This window comes from Corvus kubaryi, unplaced genomic scaffold (genome assembly GCF_017639235.1).
Source record: "Corvus kubaryi isolate FWS band 111438036 unplaced genomic scaffold, C.kubaryi_AGA036_p1.0 split3-73, whole genome shotgun sequence".
Lineage (NCBI taxonomy): Eukaryota > Metazoa > Chordata > Aves > Passeriformes > Corvidae > Corvus > Corvus kubaryi.
Window position 1 is genome coordinate 274,979 of NW_024582091.1, and position 26,697 is coordinate 301,675.

The following is a 26,697-nucleotide window of genomic DNA, read 5'->3' on the forward strand; positions in this document are numbered from 1 at the left end:
CAATACTGTAAGACAAAATACTCATATTAAAGACAAAAGCAGTTCTTTTGCTAACAGTGTAAGTATTTTATGATATTTTGGAGAAAGTAATGATTCTGTCTGCATTGTTTAAGTGGACATATGATTTGCTCAAGAAACACATAGGAACTTGTGGCTGTGAAACCTAAATATTCAAGGATTTTTTTTTTTTTAGACTTCTGTCAGAAACTATGTCTTTCATACCTTCCACAAGTATTGAACTAAATATTTGTGAATTTTATCTTGAGAAAAAATTTGCCCTCTTCTTGGATTTTTGAATGCAGTAAATTACCTGCAGCCATTGAACTTTTTAGTTATTGTGCATAAAATCAACACAGCCCATCTTGATTACAGTAAAACTAAAAAAACTTAAAATATTAATTTTGACTCATTTTTTATTCAGCAGAAACCTTTCACTTTGAAAATAAAATAAAATATTAACAGATTGTTATTGTACCATTAGGCATATATATATATTCTTGCATACTGAAAGAAGTGCTATATCAAGCCTACTGATGAAGATATGGAGGCAGATGAGAAAATTGTCACTGGTTTTAAGAATCTAAAAAAACCCCTTCTTCCTTCTATGACAATTTGAGTGATTTGTCAACCTCATTATTAAAAATTCATGCCTTCCTACATGAATTTGTCTGCAGCTTTTAGACAATATTTGTTGTGGCTTTCTTCACTATATTAAAGAGCCCTTTGCTACCCGGAGGAGCTTTTTTTTTTTGGTCTCCTCTTGTTCTCTTTGAAACACTTATGCTGTAATCAAGCCACTTTTTGGTCTTCCTTCATCTTTCTTTTGATTTCCAAACAGATTGATGAGCTCTTTGTCAAAAATCATTTTCTCTTCCCTCTCCAATTCTAAGTAATATTACAAATAGCAAATTCTGAGTTGTGAGCTCACTGAGATCAGTAAGATTTGGGCTCCTAAAAGCTCTAATGAATTTGCACTAAACTCCAGTCCTTATCTTTTTTATTATTTATTTATTAATTCATTTATTTATTTTAACCTTCTAGAGCATTACTTACCTATGTTTAAAGCAGTTGAGGTAATATCAACCCTTTTAGATTAGGTGATAAATTCAGTTTATTTAAGTAAATGCATCAGAGATGCTGCTTTTCATGGTTACAGTTCTCCAGGAATCAGGCCTGGCCCACTTCTCTATAATTTCAGAGATGATCTCAGTGTTTCTTTTGGTAATCTATGAATGCCAGATGGTTCAGTAGATCTGTGAAAATCTGCTTCCCAAGAGAATTCCAAGACAGATTTTCATGCCTCTTGAAGTGTATTTTGTCAAGGAAACTTGAGGGTCTGTGTGTGAATTTGCCTTTGTTAGTACCTTGTGGATTTTTTTGTGGCCAGTTTAAAATGTGTTAACTAAGACAACATAATTATATGGACTAAGAAATCATAGACCACTTCTGAAGTAAAAAGCTTTAGAAAAATATTTTTTGCTTGTGATTTCTCCTCTTGTTTTACTTATTTTACTTTCATACCTGTTCTGCAGTTCAGTTTCCATCTGACTTATTTATCTTGTTATTTTTAAGGGTACTACTCTCTAGGATAACATTGGTCAACATTTTCTTTCTTGGAAAAGAAAATATAACCTGGAACACGGACACCATTTTAGCAGTCTCTGCATTAATTAGTACCTCTGCTTATGTGTGGTGCTGAGCTTTTTTAGCACGGTATAATGAAAAAATGGAATTTTCAGTTAGAACTGCTGAAAGAGAGCATCACTCTATGGGCTTGCAACTTTAAAACAGGCTTGCTTTGGTGAATATGTATTGAAGCAATCACCTCTATAAATAAATAAATATGTATATATATATTTTTTTTCTCAATTTAGGTTTAACAAAACCTGTACTATTTTGAAACAACTCAGATTAAACTGGAAATCTAACATGCAACTATATTCACTGTGCAGTTCCATGTTTAGAATTGCCCACTGACAAAAAAATTCTAACAACTGTGTTACAAGGGAAATGTAAGTGTGCCCAAATCTCCTCTCGAGTGACTTTTTACTTGGGCATTTTTATTTTAATTAAGACTAAAAGCCATAGCAGGAAAGTAAAAATATTTCATGAGTTTTGAGACCAAAAAAAAAATCAGCTATCTCTGTGGTGTCAGACTAACTTTTTCCCAGTGTAATACCTGAATTTTTGCTTTTCCTTTGTTTTTAGAAAGCATATACAGTAAGTCTGCCTTCCTAGGATATTGTCAATATTTCATTATTTGCTTCTTTCTGTCTGTTCTGGGTCAAGATGATTTTAAATGGTTTCATCATTCTGAATTTTCCTTTGCCAACTTGAGTTGTAGTACAACTGAATCAAAAGCTTTTAACTTTTAGTTAAGTAAGATCATAAAATGTTTTTTGTACCTGATATCTGCATAGACCTGGAATGGAGAAGGAATCCAGAACCTCTTGTGTTTAGGGACAGAGGAAAACTCTGTTCACAGTGAGGGGAAAAATGCATTTTTCTTTTGAACTGGAAATTAAATCATCCATGAAAACGTGATAAAATCAGATGTGTACATACTCCTTTAGGTGTTGTAGATATGTGCTGTGTATCTGAAACTGGAAAAAAAGCTACTTTTTATTCTTCAGTTTATGAATTACTCCTTTTTCAAGAAAGGAGGAGATTTGCTGTAGGATCAAGTAGAACTATGGTAAGTGACACTTTATTGTGCCATAAATTGAGTCTCTCCTGATGGGAGAGGATTTGCTGAAAGTCCTTGCAAGGAGTTTAAAAGATAAAGCAAGACGTCTTCTGTAGTTTCAATGCTTCTAGGTAGTTGTTTATTAAGTCTTACCAGAGAAACTGAGCCACTAGTGTGACCCAGGTACAGCATGGAAAGAGGCAAAGTGAGAGCGAGAAAGCCTAATTATCAAGATTTACACAGCCTTTTAAAGACATTTTAACCAATAGTTACTAAAAACGTACATTATTTTTACTTTCTTACCAATTATTCAGTAACACGACTAGGAACTGCGGAATTTTCTATCCAATCAATCCAAACTACTTTTACTGCAAAATATGGAGTGGTAGAAGAAGGAGAAGAAGGTTTAGAGAACAACAACAATCCTCCATTTTGATATTTTTTACTCTTATCTATATACTACGAAGAGAGGCCTAAAACCTCTAAATTTTCACCCTGCGACAATCTTACATAGTAGTCTATCACCTAATTCACACCACTGTATTTTCTAGTTGTTGTCTGACTGTTGGTAATTTTTTCCAAGGTTTGAAGCTAAAACAGTGTTGTTCAGGGGGGTAAGAACCCTTAAAAACAGGCAGAGAAATATTCTCAGCACTCTGGGTTCCTACAGTAAGGAAGAACCCTCATCAAGCTGTGCAGTAATCTGTTCCTTCAATACTATAATTTGATGAGAAACTCTAGCAGATTATAAACTATAAAATCAATAAGACAGCTCAGTGTGACAAATAGGTGTTCGTTTTAGAAAATTTTTACAAAGTGAGACATATGATATATCTGCCATAATCCTTCATGACATTGTCTACTAATTTGGTAAACTAAAGTATGTGAGGTGGTTTTTTTTTTGTTTTAAGAGTTTTTGCTGAGCTTGGTCTATTTTTATGTTTTTCATGGCAAGACTTGTGACATGTTTATATTTAGTTACTAGAAAAATAAAACATCCATCTGGTGGTCCCCCACAGTATTAATTTTCTTGCTATTATGAGCTCTTTCTTAATACTAACCAAACCCAGGAAATCCCAGGAAATTATTTTTGAGACTATTTTTATCCCTGATTCACTTTTACTAGGATCGTACTATTACTATCATGAATGTGGTAAGTCAGATAATCAAGCTGCTTATGGCTTATGTTGTGGCAAGCTGAGAGGAAAATATGCATCATGCAGGCCTTCACTGGTCATACTGAAACAAATAACTGGATGCACATAATCAGCTAACTCAAAATACAACAAGGCACAGAAAGATTGAGGTCAGACATGCTAGAATGAAACTGGGGTCTTTCTGATGTATGTATGCATGCGTGGGCAGAGAGCTGTAGTGCTAAGCATGAACCAGATACTCTGGCATGGGTCAAACTATTTTTTTTCTTGGCATTTTTTAATGGTTTGGAATAAAAATTGGGAAATTAAAGCTAAAGCACAGAAAAATTTAAGTGCAATCTGTGCTTATTTTTTTAAGTGTAAAGCACCACTAAATTGATAATTCTGATTCACAGAATTAAAACATGAAGTTGTTCATACGAACATATAAATGTTAAATAGTATAGATTGAAGTCTTGTCTGAAGCCATTGTAACACACACAGATTAATGGAATATTTCTGGAATACTGGCTTAAAAGGTTGTTTCAAAGCTGTGAACTCCATTAGATAGTATTTTCTTCTGTGTTTTTCAAGCAGTAGGACTACAGCAAGCTGAAATTGCTTTCCTGTCTATTATCCAGAAAAGCCTTTGGGAGTATGGGAGCTTCTGCTTCACTTATAGGACTTGAAGGCAAACAGAAATTTTGACTCCTCAAGGAAGTGATATATATACAGGATTTCTCTCCAGAGTGTGGTGAAATGCCCTGTGCTTGACTGACTTGAGACAAAAGCTAACACTATTGTAAGAAATTCAGGTCTTTTTGCAGTAATGGTGGGCTGATGCTTTACAGATCCATCCTTGTAGCAGGGATGAGAACATCTACCTTATAGTAAATGCTAAGGGAAGACTTTCCTTTCTCTGGGAAATTAATACTTTTCACCCTGATGGAACACCCACTTTAAATGTATTTTCCCATGAGCAATAAAATTAGGTACCACGGTTCCCCAAAAAGTGGTATGTTCTCTGTCATGGAGGGACCTGGAGTCCTGCATCTACCTTGGCTGTGCTGGTTCAGTGTTACATCATGCAGGTCAGCCAGCTGGATATTGCTGATTGTACCAAGAAGGTCATTCACCTTTGGTAGAAACACTGTCAGTCCCTGAATAAGAAATAGGAGGCCATAGAGAAAGAAATCAATAAGACAGACACTAATGTAAGCTAAACTAGTATGACAAATAGCTGTTGTAGAAATGGTGTAATAATGGTTCTCACTTCTACAAAAAGACACGGTTGCAGGAAACTTCTTACCTTTTCATGAGGAGGTCTGGCAAGGTTTGCATTGAGACTTCTCTGGTTATATTTCATTTGGTTTGTCTATCTCATTAAAAACTTTATTGCCATATTAGGCAACCTTCAGATATTCTTTTTCCAGTTGTTTCTTGAAGAAGCTCAGCTAGAAGTGACCTCTACTCTTGTGGAAAGGAAGTGTTAATTTTTTCATACACAGTGAGACTTGCACCCCTCTTCCCCCTTTTTTCTCAGTGGTGCATGTTTGTGTTTTTAGCAGCTCCTTTGCTATTTAGCAAGGAAGGTGTCAAAAGAAGATTAAAAATAGGAAAATAGAAAACTCCTATGTAAAAAAAATAGAATGGGAAAACTTGTTCTGGTACACAATTTCAAGTATTGGTCTGTGCCATAAGGTTCAGACTGTGTCTTCTGAACTCCTGCCATTTCTGCCTTTCGTCAGCAAGTACAGAAGGATGAGCCGGAATTTGAGGTTGGGGCAGCAGAGTAAGTTTGGAGATACTTTTGAGGGAGAAATCTGTTTTCACATTTATTGCACATTGGACAAATTTGAGCCAGTGGCTGAATCCCATCTGCAAGCCTGAATTCATGCTTGAACTAAGGGATGTGATTGCTGTTAGCGTTTTCTTTTGAAAGAGTATCTATAAATCCAGTATTTCGCTTGACTTAAAAGCATATGTATGAAGAATACTGTTAATACCATTCATAAATTTCAACTGAAAATTGTGGTACTGTTTGCTTTTTCATTTCAAGAGCTTTATCATAACTGACTAGGCTGATGTAATGAGTATTCCACAAAGTTTCGTTGTGCTTAGCTGGGAAGTGTAATGTGAACACACCATGGGTGATAATGGCTGTCCAAGATGCTTCATCCATGTGATGGTGGATGTTGCAGGTTGCAGAGTTTGCACTGATCAGATAAGGCTCTAGTTCATGGTTCTGTGCCATTTCTAGCTCTTGCTGAAGCTGTTCTGTAATGAAGAGGGCTATCTACCTTTCTCCTACTGGTTTAAACTGTGGCCAGATGATTGCAGGATTGTGCCATGGGATACTGTAAGTGGAAGTACAATTGCTTGGGTCACCATTTGGCAGATGAGGGGAATATTGATTGAATACCTTTTGAAATTATAAGTTGATGGAGCCTGTGGTATAGGTGGAATTAATAATAGCTGTACTGCTGGTGAAGAAACATAAAATCAACAAGAATTAGTAATTGTTGCAAGAATAAGTCCTAGCATAGATTTCAACAAACCTTATGTCCCTTAGCGCAGCTAAAGTTAACAAGAGTTTTCTATATATTGCAGGTGTTCATATAGTATAAATGTTACCATGGAAGTGCTAGATTTTGTATTAAAACAGGATACTCACTTGTCCCTTTTACAGAAAGCAGTTTCTGAATCTTTCACAATGACTTGAAACTCTTCCTCCTTTTCATCTATATTTTTTCTTGTCAAGATTAATTATTCTTTTCTCATGCTTTCTAGTTCTCTAGCAAAAATACTTTTCTATCTGATTCCTTTGCCTGGTAGTAGTAACGTCTTTCATTTGTTTTATTCTATGAAGTTCATTTTCACTTTGCCTTGAAAACAGGCTTTCTGTTCTTGCTCCGCTGTTTTCCCAACCAGTTTTAAACATTGATAAGGATTGTGAACAGACCTTCAAATGAGGCCTTGTACAATATTATTATTTAGTATGTTTCCATATGAGATACTCTTTGTCTCACATAATTTTGTTATTTTAACCATTTTTCTAGCCAGTGCAGAGAAATATGTCTCCATGCAAGGCTGAAAAATAATTTCAATCAGTATTTTACAAAGCATTACCTTAAGAAACTGGCAGAAACTGTATAGAAGTACTGTATTTACTACTCTTTGTTTTTTTCCTGAGACTGTAGATTGTTTCCCAGACTGGCATAAAAGCTAAGGCTTCTATCAAGTGAACCAGCTTATGTGCCAATAATACCCTTGGCAGAAATTTTGGAGCTGACCATACAGAGATTTGAGAATCAAAGTGCAGAGACAGTGTATTGAGATTGAAATGCTAACTTGGTAATGTGTAGAGGAACATAGAGAAGCTTGTCAAAATAAAAGAGCCCCAGATCATTCCTAAATCATCAGTTTGACCTAAATAAAACAGACCTCAGTTCTTGTAACTGTACTTTTCATAATATGAAGGCAATGCTTAGCATTGCATCTCAGCTTTTGCAGTATGATTGCAGCACAGACATTACTTGCATTAATGTAGTGTTGAGCATGATAAAGCCCTTGACATCCATATGGTTTATTTGACCTTTTCACTTTGAATGAAAATCTAATTGTTTTTTGAAAAGGCAGAAAAATATAAAAAGTAATCAGCAAAAGTACTGTTATGGAATTGACTCTTGCAAGCAGGAGGTAGGGGTTTTTTATATCCTAAATATCAAATACAACCACAGATGCTTAACAAAAAAGGCACTTCTTTAATGCAAAAGCTGAGTGTGCTGAAACAAAGATAGAAAGCATTCCATCAGCAGATGAAGATGATGAGCCAGCATGTTCCCTAGTAGGCCAGAAACTCAAAACCAGCGAAATATGTTTCATACTGATGAGCTAAATTTGCACAGTAACTTAAACTTTAAATACAGTCAAGTCTGTTTCAATCACCAGTTTTGTTTGCTAGACATGACATTGTTCAGTAACGACACAAGTTAGTAATATGGAATCTGCTTTGAAATGATCAATTTCTAGCTTACATAGAAGAGGTCAAAAATACATAAGCCTTTTCCTGGGTTTTGTGAGTCTCTTACAAAAGTGTGTATAATATCTTCATTCCATGCATACAGATTTGCAGCTGATGATGAACTTTTTATCTGTTGAGGCTTTGTAGCAAAATTGAGGATCTTGTACTTTGTATGGCTAACTTTGCTTTGAATAGTTATTTCCAGCCACCATTTCTTTGTTAACAGAGAAGGTAGTTGTAAAGTTATTCTGAAAATCAACTGGAGGGCTTTGTAACACTGGAAACCTGGACAGTGTACCCAGTTAAGTAATACATAACATCTAGCACTGCAACTAAATCAGAAAATAGGGTTTGCTGAGACAGTCCTCATGGAAGTGGAAGAGGGCTTAACATCTGGTTTTGCTTTCCTTTCAAGAATTTGGGTGTATATTTAATACCGAAACATATTAAAGAGTGTAGTTCCTGGAATGATACAGGCCTTCCTTGATTTTATCCATGTACCTTGAACATATTTTCCAGGTCACTGGAAAAAGGAAAACATTGTATACCTCTTTTAAAAGAGGGGAAAGGAGGGCTCCAGGAACTAGCCACCTGTCAGTTTCACCTCTGTGCCTGGGAAAATCATAGAACAGATCCTCCTACAAGCTATACTAAAGTACAGGGGGGTGGGGAGGTCATTTGAGAGGCAGCACAGCTTCACGAAGGGCAAGTCCTGCCTGACCAACCCACTCAACTACATCAGTGGACAAGAGAAGGGCTTCAGATGCCATTTATCTGGATTTTGGGTCCCTTCTAACCCAAGCCATTCTTTGATTCTTTGATTTTGAAATTGCCTTAAATCTATGGCTGCTGTAACACAACAGCCTTCAGGTGTTCTAGGTATAGAACAATTCTTTGCCCATACGTGAATGTAGAGTAGAGCAATGCAACTTACACCTTCTCTCCCTCCTGAGAGCGTGTTTGTTTAACTGAGCACAAATAGGCATTCGTGGGGCATTTAAAGAGTACTGTTTTACCCCAGTGACAGTGAAGCTCACTTAATGTGAAAAGTCCACCCTCATTTTCTTAGTCTTGAAGAACTAATTATTTGCAGACTTCAATATTGAATTTAAATACTTGAGTTTCTTAAGAAGCTTTTATTCAGAAAGTAGAGAAAAATGAGTGATTTTGTTTACTTGCCCAAAACAAGCCTTAATTATTGGCAAAGAAACAGCTAAGGCAAGAGATTATTTGTTCTGAGTGTGATTTGCTGAATATCACATCTCCTGACCTTTGATCAGATGAGCATTATTGGAGATTATTTGGATCAATGATGGCATATGAAATACTTCAAGTATCTGTACAGAATATATCTGATTATAGAAGATTAGTACCTGTAGATATAAAATGTCAAATCTACTGTGCATATTTAGGCCTTCCCAAACATCTGTTCAGTGAGATCTGAGGTTGTTGTTTTGTGTATGCTGAGGGTTTTTTGAGGTGAGTCTACACTTAAAAAACAAAATTTAAAAGACCATTAAGGAAATTAATAGTTTAATGTGAATAGGACATTTGAGATTTCACTTGTAAGGCTGAACAAACACTTGGTTTGTTATTTGTCCAGAAGCAACTAAAATTAAATTTGTAAGAAAGTATACATCTGTTCTGCTCCAGAAGTTGAGATAAACCCCGTTTTTCTTAAGATAAAAGATGAGAGGTGAGAGCTAAGAATATGGAAAATGAGCATACTGGGTAGAGAAAAGAGCTCGTCTGTATACTGGTGTGATTCAAGAACTGAAATTATTTTCATGACTTTTAGTATTTAGGATATAGTTAGGCTACTGTTTTTCTTTCTAAATGGAAGTTGCTTGAAGACTTTTTCTTATAGCCATTAGTATGTGTAATATTTTGTTTTCATATAGGAATTGAAAAGTTAATTTCTTCAGAGCCGCAGTGTATAATACACTACACTGGTTCTTCTTTACTCCATTTTCCCCAGCCCTCACTGGCTGATGTTTTGTCTTCATGAGAAAAAAGCCATGAAATCTTTTAATTTACTGCCCTCTTATTCTCTGTGTAGTAATTCATATGGCACTTTCTTTCAACCTTTCTCTGACTTTCCTTACTTCATTTTCTTTGTAAGTTTTTAAACAGATCATTTACCACTTTGCCAAGATGCTGCTGTTTTAGGCCTATGTAGGCCTTTAGACATAGTGAATGATAAAGCCTGAGAATAGACATTGCCCAATAAGGGCCCAGTAAGTGAATCTCAACATTATAATGTGGTTTATTTCTGCTCATCATGACATTGTAACTTGAATAACTCAGTAATTTGACTTAACTTTTGTGCCTCCTAGCTGTGACCATGAGTTCAATATCACCTTTGTGGCTCTGAGCTGCAACTTTGAGCCAAAGCTGACATTACCTAAATTTGTTAGAAACGACTTACAAATGGTAAAGCCTCCAAATTCAGATATCATGAGAACATGGGCCATGATTGCATTAAACTTCTGCATCCATAAAATATTAAAAATATACGTATCCAGTGAACTTAATGACGTCTTACTCTCCAGGATGCCAGTTTTCAAAAAGTCATATGGAATGAGATTCTGTGTCTGTCATGTTCTTATTATTGCATGTGGTCATAAAGGGGACATTTTGAGGTAGTGTTGTTTCAATATTTCATGACTTTGAAATTTTTCTTTCTTTGTTTACATTCCAGGAAGCAAATGACTCAGTCCTTTTTCATAAAAGATTTACATAATATATGCAAGAGGTTTTTAAATTGGAGGAGATATTCAAACTGGTAGTCACATCCATTGCAAACCATATATTTTCTATTTCAATAACAGAGTACTGTTTTCAGTTGCAGTTTTCATCATTTTGATTGCTTTCTAAAATCGTGAGTAGAAAAATTAGTTGTAAAAAAAGATTACTTTTTTAATATGTGCATGTAGTAATAAATGTACAATTCTGTACTTTTGTAACTTTATTTCTTTACAAATGAGAGTATCTTTTTCTGTGTTTCCAGAGCTGTTCTGTGCAAATTTGACTGTTATAAAATAAATGAAGTAGTTTCCATTACTTTGTTTCTAAGGAGACACATTTAGTTGCATGCATGTATGCTTTCAGATACTGAAGCAACTGTTTTCAGATTATCAACAGTTCTAGATTGGTTTTAGAATATCAACAAAGTATCTTCAATTGTTTCTTTGTTCTAATTCAGTGTGACTCATTACACTTACGATCAAGACTACTATTTATTCATATATTTTGAATTTAAAACTAGTATTCCTTCCTGTTTTAAAACTCTTTACAGCAATTACAAAATATAATAGTGAGATAAGGTGTGAGATCCTTAACTTTAAGGGACTGAACAGCTTTCAGGAAACTGGTATGTTGGGATGATGAGTGGTTTCCTCAAAAACCCAGCACTAAACCTTACATCTTTCTGCCACACCTCCTTCTCAGTTCCCTTCCAATGTTTCTTTGACTATCCCTGATGCAATTCACGTAAGAAATTAAATCTCTTTCTTAGCTGCTCTTCTACATAATGGTTTAGAAATAGACTTAAAATATAATGAAAACCAAGAGGGTAAGTTTAGATATAGTAAAAGGTAGATACTCCCCAGTATGACTGATCATACATAACCAAGATGTTGGATTGGATTTGTCTCATTCTTGAAAAAATGTGCTGTATCACTGAGGCTTTAGTAGTTTCAGCTTCATAATTCTTTAGAGAAAAGAGCAACACAGAATTAGCGTTGTATCAGATAACATGCCATCCAGTTTCTCTCTCTGTATCAGTGGTTCAGTACATAATTAATGCTTTGAATTCAACCTGATTAATGCTGTTCTTAATTATTTTCTAAATTAATATCAACAGGTAAATTTTAGGCTTGTTTCCTTAGTCTCTTTGAAACAGCTGCACCATTTACATCATGTGCTAGTATTTTTTATCGTCTTTCTATCTAGTATTTATCAAGGCACTAATCACAAAGACATCTTTATCTTCCCTCTAAACTTTTCATCCCTCTAGTCTTCTGTTTGCTAGTTTCCTTTTTTTTTTTTTTCTTTTTGTAACCTTCAAGTAGGTTCCATTATTGTACACATAGGCTTCTCTCAAAATAACTAATATTAAAAAACCCATTAATATTAAGGCAGTTTATGGAACCGATGACTTTTTGGTGGATTAATGATTACCAAACTAATGAGTAATATCTGTGTTCAGTACTGTATTATGTTGAATTCGAATTTGGTTCTGGGTTTAGAGTTCTGGGATATGGAATACATCCATTCATTTTCAAAATCTGTCTCTCTGTATTTAAGTTTCTTTAAATTATGTACACATTCCCTTAATTTCTTGATCTTTGTTATTAGTTTCTGTAACTTCATTAAGATTCTTCTAAATGGATTTGACCCCTTAGCTCTGTGTTATATAGCTTTATCACATATTTTACATTTAGCTCAGCCTTCAGCTACAAGAGTGGCTCTACTACATTGCTAATGCTTCTCCTGTTCTTGTACTTCACCTTCCTATGGCTTCCAGTTCCTTCAGTGCTCTCTGCTCTCCTTTCCCTCCCATTTTTCATTTGCTGATTTCTTCATTCGTGGTTATCTCAGACCTGTTTAAAACCACATATTAGAAATTGTAGTTCATCCTTCTGTATGTAACCTGCTAGATTAATATACATCTTCTGTTTTATTTGGTAATACTTGTGATCCCTGAATTCTATTGCTGGGCTGTGTCTGTAATTACCTTTACATCTATATTTTGAGTGTGTCACTGAGAAGTCTTCCTTATTCAGCCGTCTATTTTTATGCTAAGTTTTCCCAGCTAGCTGTCCTTTGTCCCTTTTAATTTGCTAGATAACATTTTCTGCAAAGAGCTATTTCTATTTCTCCTTTACTCGAGTATTCTTTTGTCAACTAATTAAGAATTCAAGATAAAAATTGTCAAGTAGAATCTGGAACTTCCTCTTGCTGACCCCTGCAGAGCTCACATGTTCTTCAACTTGAATTTCTTAGAAGTTCTCACTTTCACTATAAGAGCAATGAGGCCTATAGATGTTCTCTGAATACCATTTTAAAGATGCAGCCTTTTCTTTCTGTCTCCACTTTTGTCCACACTTTTGTCCTATTATGATTCAATTGTTGCAACATCCTTCTCTCTGACCTTTGCAAATTCAATATTTCTTTACGTTCATCTAGATTCAGTTCTTGCTTCAAAGTTAATTTCCTGCCCTATCATTTTGCTCATCTTTTACATTCCTCCACTGGCTCTCATGTTAAGTATGTCTTTGAGCTCAGACAGAACCTAAAGCACCCCCTGACAGATGCAGCTTTCACCTCAGTCTTGTTAGTATTACAGGTTTAACTTAGTGGTCACCTACCTACTTTGAAGTTAAACTTTAACCATTTCTCTGTCTGCCTTTAGGCATCATCATGGCCCAATGCTGCTGCATTCCCCAAGTCAGAATTTTAGATCTTTAGTTCCTCCTGTCATGAGCCCTAACGCTACTTCAGAAAGCTATCCCTGTCATTAGTAGTTACCCTGATGCCTTCAGAATTTACTACATGCCATTTCCTTTGCCCACCCTTGCTTTTCATATTCTAATGTATAATATGCTGCATCCAGCAGAAAATGTATCTCTCTGGTTTCTGTAGCCCCTACTCAAATCCTACCTGAAATATAGCTCAATAAACCTTGAGGCTTCTTGAGCTCAAACAGAACCAAAAGCACTCCCTGACAGATCCACCCTTCATTTCAAGGTTTCTTGAAGGCATTATAAAGCAGGAAGGGACTGTAAGACCCCTAGTAACTGAGTGCAGAAGCTGACTAACTGTTACTGTCTGGATTCCATACTATTATTTTAGTTCCACCCTAAAAGCTGGCTTTGACTGTAAAGCAGTAACTCATACAGCTGGGAATAAGCCATAAGACAATTTTTTCTCTTTTCTATTTTTCACTTGTCTTGCAAGGAGCCAGTGTTATGTTTTAGTTCTTAGATCTAGATCTGTCAGTTGAGGAACACAGCAAATGCAGACATACCTGTAAGATACTTACTCTGGCCATTTACTGCCTCACCTCATTTCTGGTATTGCTTGTCCACCAATGAATCTTTCTCTTCAGCCCCTTATTTTACTAAACTCTGATCCAAGTCTTAACAGTAACCCTAGTCACTCTGTCAGTCCTAGACTAAACTGATTTGTGTGCCAGTGCAACTCCCTACAACACACTGAGCCATATGTTGACAGGAAGGCCCTGCCAGGAAGCATCCTCAGAGAGATGCGGGTTCCTACTAGGAGTGCTCCATGCTGGCACTCCCCTAGCTGGATACAGGCTAGTCAGTGTCTGACAGGAAGTCTGCTCTGTCTGGCCTGACCATCAGATGATGCTGACAATGTGACTTCCATTGGTATCAAACTGGGTTTTGATTACAGCTGTTCCAGTCCCAACTGCCTACAATACAAATTTTCATACTGCTTTTATACTTTCAGGTAACTTTATTTCAAAAGTCTCTTTGAAGTTTTTCACCAAATTGTACAATGGCTGAGGTTGAAAAGGACCTCTAGATATCATCTGGTCCAACACCCTTGCTCAAGCAGGACTGGGTCTAGACAGCTTTTTTTGGATGAAAACTCCATCACCTCTCTGGACAACCTATTCAGTCACTCTTAGAGCAAAAAAGTGTTTCCTGATGTTCAGACAGCACCTCCTGTGTTTCAGTATGTAGCCATTGCCTCTGTCACTGGGCATCACTGGCAAGAGCCTGGCTCCACCCTATTTTCACCATTCCTTCACATATTTATAGGTACAGATAAGCCTTTTCTTCCCTAGGCTCTCTCAGCCTTTCCACATAAGAGAGATGCTCCAGTCCCTTCAGGTTCCACATGGCCCTTTGCTGGATTTTTTCCTGCGTGTCCTTGTTTCTCTTGTACTGAGAAGCTTAGAACTGGACTCTGCACTCCAGGTGTGACCACACCAGTGCTGAGTAAAGGAGATCACCTCCCTTGACCTGTTGTCAATACTTTGCCTAATGCAACCTGGGATGCTGTTTGCCTTCTTTGCATTGCCTCATCTATAGTTGTTGAGTTAAGCTAATGGTTGTCTTCCTCTTTAACAAGTTTGGTTGGAACCTGATGACAGTCTTCCTTTTCAATATGACAATTTGGAGCAAACATCCTTCAGGCATTTTAGTGTAACCAATAAATGTATACACGCAGTATTTACACTCACAGTGGTATCTTAGCAGATACCACTTTCTAAGGTGGGCATTAAAATTTCCTATCATGTCTTCATTGTTAAGGGCACCATCATTTTTTATTCAGATTTGCAATGGGGCCCAGTAATTGACCTAGTTCTTTAACCTACTTTGGATTCTTTCCTGAACTCTGAATATAAACTCAATACTAACCCTTTCCAAGCAAAAGCCCATAATGGGTAAAGAACCAATATTTGTCTGTTCACTGCTGCTTACATCTCTCATACTAAACCTATGAGCAATACCTGATCCTTTCAATGCCTCTGAACAGTGTATTAGTTTACTAAACCTTTCTGATACTTGATATGTTTATTTTCAAAAGCACAGATTTTTTCACCTGCCTAATCTGTTAGTTGTTTTCCATCATTTTGTCTGTTTGTTGATTTTCTCTTACTTCTGCACCAACAGGGTCCATGTGGTTGCTTATTTTTCTAGGTCTCCATTTAAACAGTGAGACTTGTATTACAGCTTTTCAGTAAGCTGGCGCTTTTTGGTGGAGCTTTTGTGCCTGCACTAACTTCTGTCATCTCTGTTGCTGGAGACTCATCTGACTTGTAACATTCTGTGGCAGTCCATTTACCAAAGGAGATATTTAACAAAGAGTGCATAATATATGGACAGTCAGCAACAAGAACACAGTGGCAGTGATCAGTCCTCTTGATCAGAAGGCTTGTTGGTGGTGACAATTGAGTCACAGGGCCCTTTTCTGCAAGTTCTTTAATATGGTTGTGATGAACCCAAAACCAGCAGTAATAGTTTATGTTAGTTCACTTATAGTTTCTATCATATAGTTTTTCCTGGTTTTGTCTGGGGCAGAGTTAATTTTCCTCTTAGCTGGTAGTGTTAATTGCTAGTAGTGTTGTGTTTTGTATTTAGGATGAGAATAAAGTCGATAATGTGCTGCTGTTTTAGTTGTTGCTGAGCAGGGGTTACTCTAAGTTAAGGACTCAATGGCTTCTCATGCTGCACTGTCAGCAAGTGGGCTGGGGATGCATAAGAGGTTGGGGGGGGGGACACAGCTTGAGTTCTTATCTCAACCCATGAGTCCATGAGTTTTCTTACTTATAGCCCTCCAGATCTCTTTCACATCCCACTGAGGGGGGACAGGGAGTCAGGTGTGTGTGGTACTTAGTCACCATTTGGCATTAAACCATGACATCAGTGCACACATGACCCACAAAATCATGCTAGTTCTCAAATTACTGACAATTAGTGAAACTTGCAAAGTGCACGTTTAGCAATCTCACCACTAACCTCAAGTACATGAAACTTACTTCAGTTTTATTGCTGTGTCCATGGCCAAAAGCAGCACATCTTCTGCAAGCTGTTCAGTATCAGGCATTTGGTGGCTGGGGGATATATGCATCTATGCCAGTAAAATTAAGTTTGGGGCCCACAGCTGAACTGTGTTCCAACTACTCTGTGTTCCAACTCAGATTTGGGTTTTGAAAGTCTAATAAGCTTAAGCCAAAATGATTACAAATGACTGTTCTTCTCTGAAAACTAGTCTTAGAAACAGCCTATGGCTTTACTAATATTTTATAAGCTCACAGTAGAATAGTGGCTATTTTATTTACTAGTAAATTAAACAGTGTGAAGGCATGGGCCCAAGCACTGTAACTCATTTAGTTATGTGATTGTGTTGTTAGAAAATGCCTTGGCATTATTCTCACCTTCCACTTTCACAAATAATTCCAAGATGTGGTTCAGTTGTTACTCCGGTATAGAAACCAGCAGGCAGTTTGCATGTGGCTTTTCTCTCTGGTCAGTGTTTACTGGTATGTGTGTGGCCAGTCTATGCCAGCTGGCCTCTTAACTGAGTCAGAGAAGTGTAGACAGTGCATCTGTTCTACAGAGACTTTACAGAAAATGCTTTTATTCTGCGATAAATGTGCCATAATTAAAAATAGTTTTATTGCTCTTTCATTCACTCTGAGGCTGTATTGTCGCACACCCAAGAGGCCATAAATTCACTCTAGTTTATACCCCTCCAAGTCTTTTATCTGTAGCAGTGTTCCTTCACAAAATCTTCAAATCATTTTGGTATGTAAAGATGAATAAAATGAGAGGATATTGTGGTCAGAGAAGTTTGCTGTCAAGCGTATGCTATGCCTGTGTATGCTGGAGCATTGAATATATATGTTGGCTACTGTGCTAATTGATCTTCAACCAAAATTTCTATATTTCTGTTTTGATCACCGTGTTTGTGGAAGTGTGGTGTGTGTATTCAAATACCAATAACAAATAAGGATTTTCTACGATGTAGTTTGTTTTTCTTGCAGTGTGCATACTCATTAATCTCAATGATTTTAGTATCATATGCTGTATGTAGCACTGTAGCACCATCTTGTGTGAGCTGCAAATGTGGTTTCTGTATATGCATTCAGCAATCTTCATGTGGAATGTAACAATTTTATTTAAAACCCTTTCATATAAAACTGAAATTGGGAAAGGAGAACATGAAATAGATCCTCGTTATAGTCTGTGCAGTAGGTTTCATAATAGTGCATGCATTTAAGATACCTCATTGTTAGGATGACCCATATAAGTATGAAGCATGGGATGCTGAACTCTGGAGGCAAGAAATATGCATTCTGTCTGCTTTGTGCTACAAGACTACATAATTAAAGCACAGAAATTGGAATATTTATGAGAAATAAAAGCAAACAAAACTATAGTATAGGAAAAGACTGCTAGGGAAAATTAAGTAGAAATGGCTATGAAAGAGCTGACAGGAATAAAGCTGAAAAATGCTTTTAAATGATTGCAGGGAGCAAATGGGGCAAGGACACGGAACTGAGTGTTCATATTCAGCTGTCGTGCTTTGAGGTTTCTCTATGTTTGGAAAGATGCACGTGTACAAGGGCAGAAAATGGGAAGAGAAACACATAAAACAATTTTGTTCATATGATAGAGCAAACAATAATTGGAGGCATGGTTGTGGTGCATTGAATATACTTCCTACCCTTTGCTATCTCACACATGGATCTTTTTTTCCCACCTTTTCATGCTTTAATTTGTGCCTCGTTTCATTTTTCTTCCTACTTTTACAGAGCCAATTTCAGAATACTCAGCAGTTTGTGTAAGAGGAATTTCAGTATTATTGCAGGTTCAGCCATGGAGGTGGTAACTACTAGTTAACTACCATTGCTATGAGTCCAGCATGTCATAGTGGTCTTGACAGCTCTTCTTCTGAATGTAATGAGAAGAAGCTCTCACATCACTTAGCACTTTCAGTCTTCTCTTTTGCTCTGTCAAATATCTAATTTTTCCATATATATTTGGGGAAGTTTTAATTATATAGTAACTCAGATTCTCTTTGAGTGGCTATTCATTTAGGTGATGGAAACACATAGGTTTAAGAACTCAAAGTATAGGAATTTGTTGCATTCACAGTGATGTATAAAAGGAACTTTTACCCATGTGTGCTGCCTGAATGTGGCACAGGGGTAAAACATACCCTTCTTCCTTTTTATATGCAACTGAGTCATAACTATTTTCATGCCATACCACCTAAAGGGCCATAGTATTTTCTGACTATTCTTCAATTAATACTAGGAGTAAAAAGTTGATTTTTTTGCTTTTGTGGGTTTTTCTGCAATTTCCTCAATCAAAATATCTAGCTTCAAACCACACTGTGCACGGGAGCACATCATATCATCCCAAGTACATCAAATATTTGAATTCTTGGAGGAAATTCATATAATTGCTAAATATTCAGTGTATCAGGGTTTCAGATGTGACAGTAAAAGAGCTATTTAGAAAAGCTGCATTGCTGCCTTTTTTGGTAGGAGTAACTGATTGAGATATGGACCTGATAATCATGGTTTTATTTTCACATCAAAAGAAATAGTGTTGTGTGGCTTTACATCATGACTATAGATAGCAAGAGAGAGAGAGTGTGTGATCAAGAAAGACAGCATTTGACTTCTCTGCAATCAAATCTCTCCCAGCTCATGGCCAAATAATTTTGTGTTATTCTTTGATGATTGCTAAAAGTTCAGATCATGAAGAGAAAGCACTGGCCTGTAGAATGAACATATATATTGACAGATGCTGGGGAAAAAAGCCCTGTGCTGTTTATGCATACATTTGTGGTCCATTGTTCTTCTCTGTCCTCTTTTGGCTACAGTTTGTGTTTATGAGCCTTAAGGAAAAAGAATTTTTCCTCTTTCTTTTGAAATGAAAAAAGCAACCAGAAGAAAAGATCTGTGTCTGTCAGTTGTTGAAGACAGACTGCAAACGTTGTATAAATGCTTTGCTCACCACCCTTTCTAGCTCTGCGCTTGCAATGTGTAGACTAATGAGAGCTTGGATTTCCCCTTTTCCAGCAGTTTTGACAGCAAGAAGGTGCAGCTAATGCTAAAAGCCTTTAATCTTGCATGCTTGAGCATTTATGCAGCCATCATGTCTATATGAGAAATACATCCTGAAATCTCTCTACCTGACTGTGTAAACATTATTTCCTCTTAACTAATCTTCCAATGCACCTTCCATTTTTCACTTTTAGATTCACTCATGTGAGAGATTTAACTGTTTTCTAAATCAACATTAATCTAATGCAACTACCTCCTGTAACTCAGACAGTTGAAGGGATTGAGAGAAAACATAATTATTATTAAATTGAAGATACTCAGATTAAAAGTTCAGTGGTAATAAACATTGAGATATTGGCTAAAAATTTTCTACAGGAATAGAGGATGGATAATAGTATCCAAGATTTTCATAATTTTAAAACTATTTTAGAAGACTCATGGCATGATTCCACCCCCAGCTGAGGACAAGAAGAGTTATGTAAGAGATTGGTGTAAAGAAAATAAAAGCCATTTGTATATGTGGCCAAAAATACTACTATACAAACCAAGTCATTTCCAGTACATCAAACTTTAATCTGTTCCTTCCACTGGCACATTTTGTGTGTTCTGTTTAACGTCTGAGATACACCAAAATCCCAGGTACTGCAAAACCTATGGAACAAGAAGGGAAGTGCTGTGGATATTTTGTATTTTTATATCCTGAGTTTTGATTAAAAAATCAAATTTTCTCCTTTGAATTTTGTACTTTCTATGAAGAAGCTGTCACAAAGAACACAAACAAAACTCAAATCTGAGCAGTGGCTCTGATAGGAGTCGTTCAGGAAACACTCATGCTTTCCTCAACACACCACTTTTGTTGCCACTGTCTTTGACTGTACGAGGCATACAGAAAAATGGCTGATCTTTATTTTGTACAGAGTCTAATTTTATTAAATAGACTGTACTATTAGGCTGGAATTAAAATTTCTCTTACCTAAGAATGTAGCAGAAATGGAGGGGATTTTTCATTAGTGGTTTATATTCTCATATAGATTATTTTAGTGTCTTTGTCACCCTTTTCTACTGTCATTTAAGGATATTCTGCTTAAGAACTTAGTGTATGTGCTGACACTAGTAATTTCCTTTTAGTAATTTCCTTTTTATTTAATATTTTTAATTTCAGATAACTCTCGGAGTGATCCAGTGGAAGTGACTGCACTTTATTCATTTGAAGGACAACAGCCTGGTGACTTGACTTTCAAAGCCGGAGACAAAATCACAGTGACAACTAAAACAAATTCCCAATTTGATTGGTGGGAAGGAAGAATAGGAGGAAAAACTGGCATCTTTCCAGCCAATTATGTTGCCATAAGTAACAACTGAATTTGTACAGAATAAAATGTTGAGGCAGTAATATATTTACACTCAAAAATATATTTTAATTTTTCAGATTTTATTAAAATGAGATTTTTGATCAATACTATTCTAACAAAAAAAAAAATTAAATGCTTTGAATGACCATAACTTTCCCCTAAATTTATTTCTTAAGTAAACAGTAGGTGATAGTCAATTTATAAGAGCATTATTTTTGAGCAAGTTGCTCTATAAAAAGTAATCCGATTTGTGTGTAGTTTCAATTCTGTCTTAGTATATGGATTAATTTTTCACATGAGGGAAAAGGTTTAGAATTAGACATGCTGAAAAAATGTTCATTTCTATTAAATTGTTATTTATGGTCTCTTTCTGTAATAAATGCTCTTAAATTTGCTTCAAACCATGTCTGAGTCAGAGTTCTTTACTTGGTAAATACAGATGTTTTTTCACAGGTATGGCAGATAAAATCACCTTCATACTTGGTTTTAAAAATCACTCTAGATATTGCAGTTTTTTAGTAACTACTTTAGATCTGGTCTGTAATGTTTCTCATTGTTAGGCACACAAAGATCTTTTTTAAAACAACTCTGTGACAATTAAGCAGTTCAGCTTCTCTGATAGCTTGTCTTGCCCTCATCTTTGGAGAATTTAAGCACTTCTGAAAGTTTGTTTAGTAAAATGCATGAATAGTCCCTCAGAAAACATACAGGCTTATCCTTGATTCCTGTAGGAACTTGTTCCACAGGTCTCTCTATCCACAAAATAGAGAAATTTCTGCTTCACAAGTGAGCTCGAATCCTTCCTGCTTCTTCCCATTTAAAATTTTTTTAATGTTTAATCTTTAAGAAAAGAGCAACATAAACTACAGAGTGAGTAGAGTACATTTATAACAGGGATGATATAGGGAAGATATTTCTGTAGGATAGATGTGATAGTAATGTATAGCACCATCATTCTTGGGTTTCAACTTCATTTTGAGTATATTTTTAAATCAACTTTATTATACAGATACTGCTTTTAAAATTGATGTGACAAATCACAGCAGAAGTGAGAATGAGATTTTGAGTTTTTTAGAACCAGTTTCGTTTCCTTCTCAGTGCTGAATATCCTGAATTTGCCTCTTATATGGAGTTAATGCCAAAATGATAATTATGTTCCATCAGTCTCAGGTTTTCCCCACTTGAAAATGTATTAAGTCCTTGTTTCTTCTAACTGTGCCATGAGGACCAGAAAATCAGTATGTATGATCTTTCCAGCAACCAAGGCATAGTTGATCTGTTATGATCCACTAATCTATCAGGTAATCTTTAGGTTTAAGTTATCTCATCTGAATGGTAATGGTAAGGCTAAGCCCAGTGTAGATGAAGACTTAGCATTAGGAAGTTATTGAATTCTAGTTATTGGGAAAAGTTTCTGGATTTCTTTCAGCCAAAATACATTTTGATAAACAAACTCAAAATGAGACAGAAGAGACTGAAACCAGAGTCAAATGTGTTTACAGCCTTTCAGTGAAAATCCTTCATATGCTTTGCCTCAAAAAATCGGAGAGAGACCTATCTTCAAATAGATACCACCACCAAACAGATCCACACTGCTTGCACATGTTTTTTTAGTAAATATTTTCTAGCTAGTGAGAAAGAGTTATACAACCTCAGGTAGCTGCAGTGGAAATGCACACTATGCTTTTAGAAGGACTGCTGTAGCATCTGCCAGTTTGAGGTGCGAAAGCAGGTTCTGTGTTTACCTATCTTTGACAGACTGCATCTATTGCTTCCTAAGCCAGAAAACACCAAATAAGCCACTATCAGGACTCAGTGAACAGGATTTCTAATAGTGTGATAGTCCCAGAAGCTTGATATTGTCACATATTCACAAAGAATAACTCCTGCATTTATGATATCCTGTTGCTGCACTGTAGCTACACAGTTTAAGCTGAAGCATCCACTAGCAGTATTCTGCTGTAATACTTCATTAGTCATTTCCAGAATGCTTGCTGCTTTTTCAGCCAGTGTACTTGCTTTTATGTAGAGTTGTTAAAGCTTCTTAACTCATCTCAAGTGTCTTCTTCCATGAAACTGTTGGAATTTATGAACTTGCAGCGTAAAATCTTTTTATTGTTTATGTAAATTCAGTTTCTTGGATTGTCCTAGCTGTTTGGGGAAAATGAGGATTGTCTAATCTCAGTGTTCATGGTATCTGTGGACTGTGCAGGATATCACTGATTAATTGCTAAATCCAAGCTGCATTTTGAGGAGGAAATATTAAATGGAAAGGATATCTTATAACTGGAATGTGTCTTACTTCATTTAAATGTAATAGAGGAAAGAGAATATTCAGCAAATTAGCCTAATTCAAGAAAGGCATTGGTTGTCAGAACCAAACCTTGAAGCACTACAGAACTCTACTGCCTGATTCCAAACATCATTGACACAGGCTGGATTAGCTCAGATCAGTGGGCTTAGGCTAATTCCAAAAGGGTTTTTACAGTAAAAACACTTTACAGTAAAAGGCAGTCTGCACATTTCAGTAAACTAAGAGATCCCTAAGGAAGCTGGTATCTCAGGTTCTCAGCAGTAGGTCTAGGAACAAAAACCTAGAGATGCACAGAGTCACCCATGAAACGTGTTCTGATAAGAGAGGTTTTCCATCAATGAAAATCCATGTTATGTGTTCCTTTGCTACAGGATGCCTGACCAGATCCAGAAGAAAAATACTGAAGAAGATGGTGCTTCTGGCATAATTTAATGAGTTATGAGGTGCCTGGTATCCAGCTGTTAGTGGGAGTTGGGATGATAGATGTCTGCAGCACCGCATCAGTGGAATCTGTACTGGAAGAGAAGAATTGAGTTATGGAGCCATGGGATTCCCTCAATGGGATACTGTCCCAGTTTGAGACAAACTTGGAGGAACGTCCAAAATGAACATCCTCTGATAGAAGGCAGGTTGCAGCCATTCCTCCCCCACCAGGTTCAGGAAAAAAACAAAATTTCCTTGGAGGAAAGTGAAAGGAAAAAAACCCTATTTGTTTAACAGACACAATGCACAATGGGAAAAGAATAATGCTAAATAATAAAACCTCTCACTGTGGAGAGAAACCTGGGAAGATTTTAGAGTCCTTTCTGTGGGTGTTGTGTCTCCTCTTCAGAGCTGGGTTTTCGCCGCAGGCCCCTCTGGGCCAGAGATGTAAGGTCACCCAGTGTGTTCTGGTATTGTTGAACAGTCCAGAAGAGAAGAAGAAACTGAAGTCCCAGGAAAACAAAGGAGTTTCCTTCTCTCTCTTCCAAGAAAAAGAGCCAAGAGCTGGGAAAAGCAGGAAGGTGCTTGCCTCCGCCCTGCAGCAGCAGCAGCAGCTATCTCTGTGTCCTTGGAGCACAAACTGCTTTGAAAAGTTCTTCTGGCTTTTTTTCCTTCTCTCACACCCAGTTTTAAAGACACAGAAAGGCACAGGAATCATGTCTGGGCATAGAACGGCAATAGGGGATACACACCATAAAGTCACCCCAAGATAGATACTTAGTAAAAGGTACAAAGATTAGAGGTGAAGTACTTCTGCTGTGTGTTGAGCAGGTTCAATTATTCATTCTGCTTTTATAAGCAGTTACCTTCAGCATATAAAACAACTATTTTTATTGTTAAAGCACAGTTAATCAGACAACAGTAATTACTATACATACAGTACAGGTACTTTCCATATTTATTTTGTGATTATATTTATATGTCATGGCTCAGTTTCCTGTCAGTCTTCATGGGCTTTATTTTGAGCAAGGTGATTCCTGAAGGGTCATAGTTAGGACTGTGCACTCTGCGTTCAGCACAGAAACAGTGTGTAACTATTGTCAAAAGATCTTTCTTCCACATCCATTTTAATTAATGCATCCACTTTAATTAACTATTTTAAATAGTATCTCTGGTTTCAGAGATTTAAAAAATTGTTTTTAAAATCTTTTTCAGTTTATTGAGAACTGGCTAAACACCAGATTCCAAAGAGTTGTAGTTAGTGGCATGGGGTATAGTTGGAGGCCTGTCACTAGTGGTGTCCCCCAAGGTTCAACACTGGGCTCAGTATCTTTTAATTTACCAAAACTTGTTACTGGTTTGGATGAAGGTGCAGGTGCCTCCTAGGGAAATATGCTGACAACACAAATCTGTGAGGAGTGGCTGGTACCCCAGAGGGCTGTGCAGCCCTTCAGAAGGACCTCGATGGGTTGGAGAGATGAGCAGAGAAGAACTGTAAAATTCAACAAAGGCAAGTGCAGGGTCCTGCCCCTGGGGAGGAATAACCCCATGGACCTGTACAGGCTGGGGGCTGATCTCCTGGGAAGCAGCTCCATGGAGAAGGACCTGGGGGTCCTGGTGGCCAACAACCTGTCCACGAGCCAGCAGTGTGTTCTTGTGGCCAACAAGCTGTCCATGAGCCAGCAGTGTGTTCTTGAGGCCAAGAAGGCCAAAGGTATCCTGGGGTGCATTGGGAAGAGCTTTGCCAGCAGGTTGCAGGGAGTGATCCTGCCCTTCTACTCAGCCCCGGTGAGGCACATCTGGAGTGGTGTGTCCAGTTCGGGGCTCCTCAGCGCAAGAGAGACATGGAACATCTGGAGCAGGTCTGATGAGGGGCTACAAAGATGATTAAGGGACTGGAACATCTCTTTTATGAGGAAAGGCTGAGGGAGCTGGGCCTTTCAGCCTCCAGAAGAGATGACTGAGAGGGGACTTCATCAATGTCTGTCAGTATCTGAAGGGAGATGTCAGACAATGTCTCCAGGCTCTGCTTGGTGGTGCCAAGCAGTAGGACAAGATACAACAGACAGAAACTGATGCACAGAAGTTCCACCTGAACATGAGGAAAAGCTTCTTTATTGTGCAGGTGACAGAGCACTGGAACAGATTGCCCAGGGAGGCTGTGGAATCCTGTGCAATGTGCTGTAGGGATGACCCTGCTTGAGCAGGGAGCTTGGACCAAATCACAAAATCACAGAATCAGCTGACTTGGAAGGGACCCACAAACATCATCGATTCCAACTCCCAGCCTTGCACAGCACTGTCCCCAGGAGTCACACCATGTGCCTGAGAGCACTGTCCAAATGCTTCTTTAGCTCTGTCAGGCTTGGTGCTGTGACCACTTCCCTGGGAAGCCCATTCCAGTGCCCAACCACCCTCTGGGGGAAGAATCTTTTTCTATTATCCAACCTAAACCTCCCCTGACACAGCTTCAGGCAATTCCCTCAGGTTCTGTGACTTGCCACCACAAAGAAGAGATCAGTGCCTGCCCCTCCTCTTCACCTCATGAGGAAGTTGTAACTGCAATGAGGTCTCCCGTCAGTCTGCTCTTTTCCAGGCTGAACAGAGGACTCACTGTGGTGAGACTGGGTCCAACCTGACCCAGTCTGTGATTCTGGGATTCCTAACATATCTTTGGCAGCTTACATAATTTTTGTCCCTTTATGCTTGTTTGTGATACTTTAAATATATGGCCAAAACCATAACTACACAGTGTTCAGATTCTATTCTTTATGATACATTTAAATCTGTTCATTTACTAGTAATTTAGCTTTAACTCATGATTTTAAAAGTTACTTTGGTAAAAGATATAACTACAAAACTTTTCACCTCCATTTGTTTCTTTTTCTTGCAGACCATTGCAGACCAAAAAATATTTCTGTTATGTGCAGGTGTAAAGTTCCATCATGGCCAATATCTCCAGGTCTTCAGCAACAAGTAAACATGTAATCTCACTCTCCCTTCTCATATCAGGCCTAACACTCCTGTTAGGCCTTTCACAAAAACTTTTCAGGCTGGTCTTTCTTGATCAAGTGTTCTGTTTCACTCTTTCTGTATGCGCACACACACACACTGGGTGGTTATTTTGGATCTATGTTTGGATAAGGACAAGCCCAGTCTAACTGCATGTCTTCCTCAATGAGGTTTGCCTTAATAAATTGGG

General features: G+C 37.3%; 1 protein-coding gene across 6 annotated transcripts in view; it reads left to right on the forward strand.

The window, feature by feature from the left end:
- Positions 1-21,162, forward strand: part of SH3YL1 (SH3 and SYLF domain containing 1) — a 47,891-nt gene extending 26,729 nt beyond the window's left edge. For 4 of the 6 annotated variants that reach the window (XM_042017336.1, XM_042017339.1, XM_042017341.1 and 1 more), the window contains one exon: positions 20,569-21,162. In XM_042017336.1, coding sequence (XP_041873270.1) covers positions 20,569-20,768 — 200 coding nt within the window. In that variant the 3' untranslated portion in view covers positions 20,769-21,162. The remainder of the gene's footprint in view (positions 1-20,568) is intronic. The other 2 variants (XM_042017340.1, XM_042017342.1) reach the window with 1 other exon arrangement.
- Positions 21,163-26,697: the final 5,535 nt, after the last annotated feature.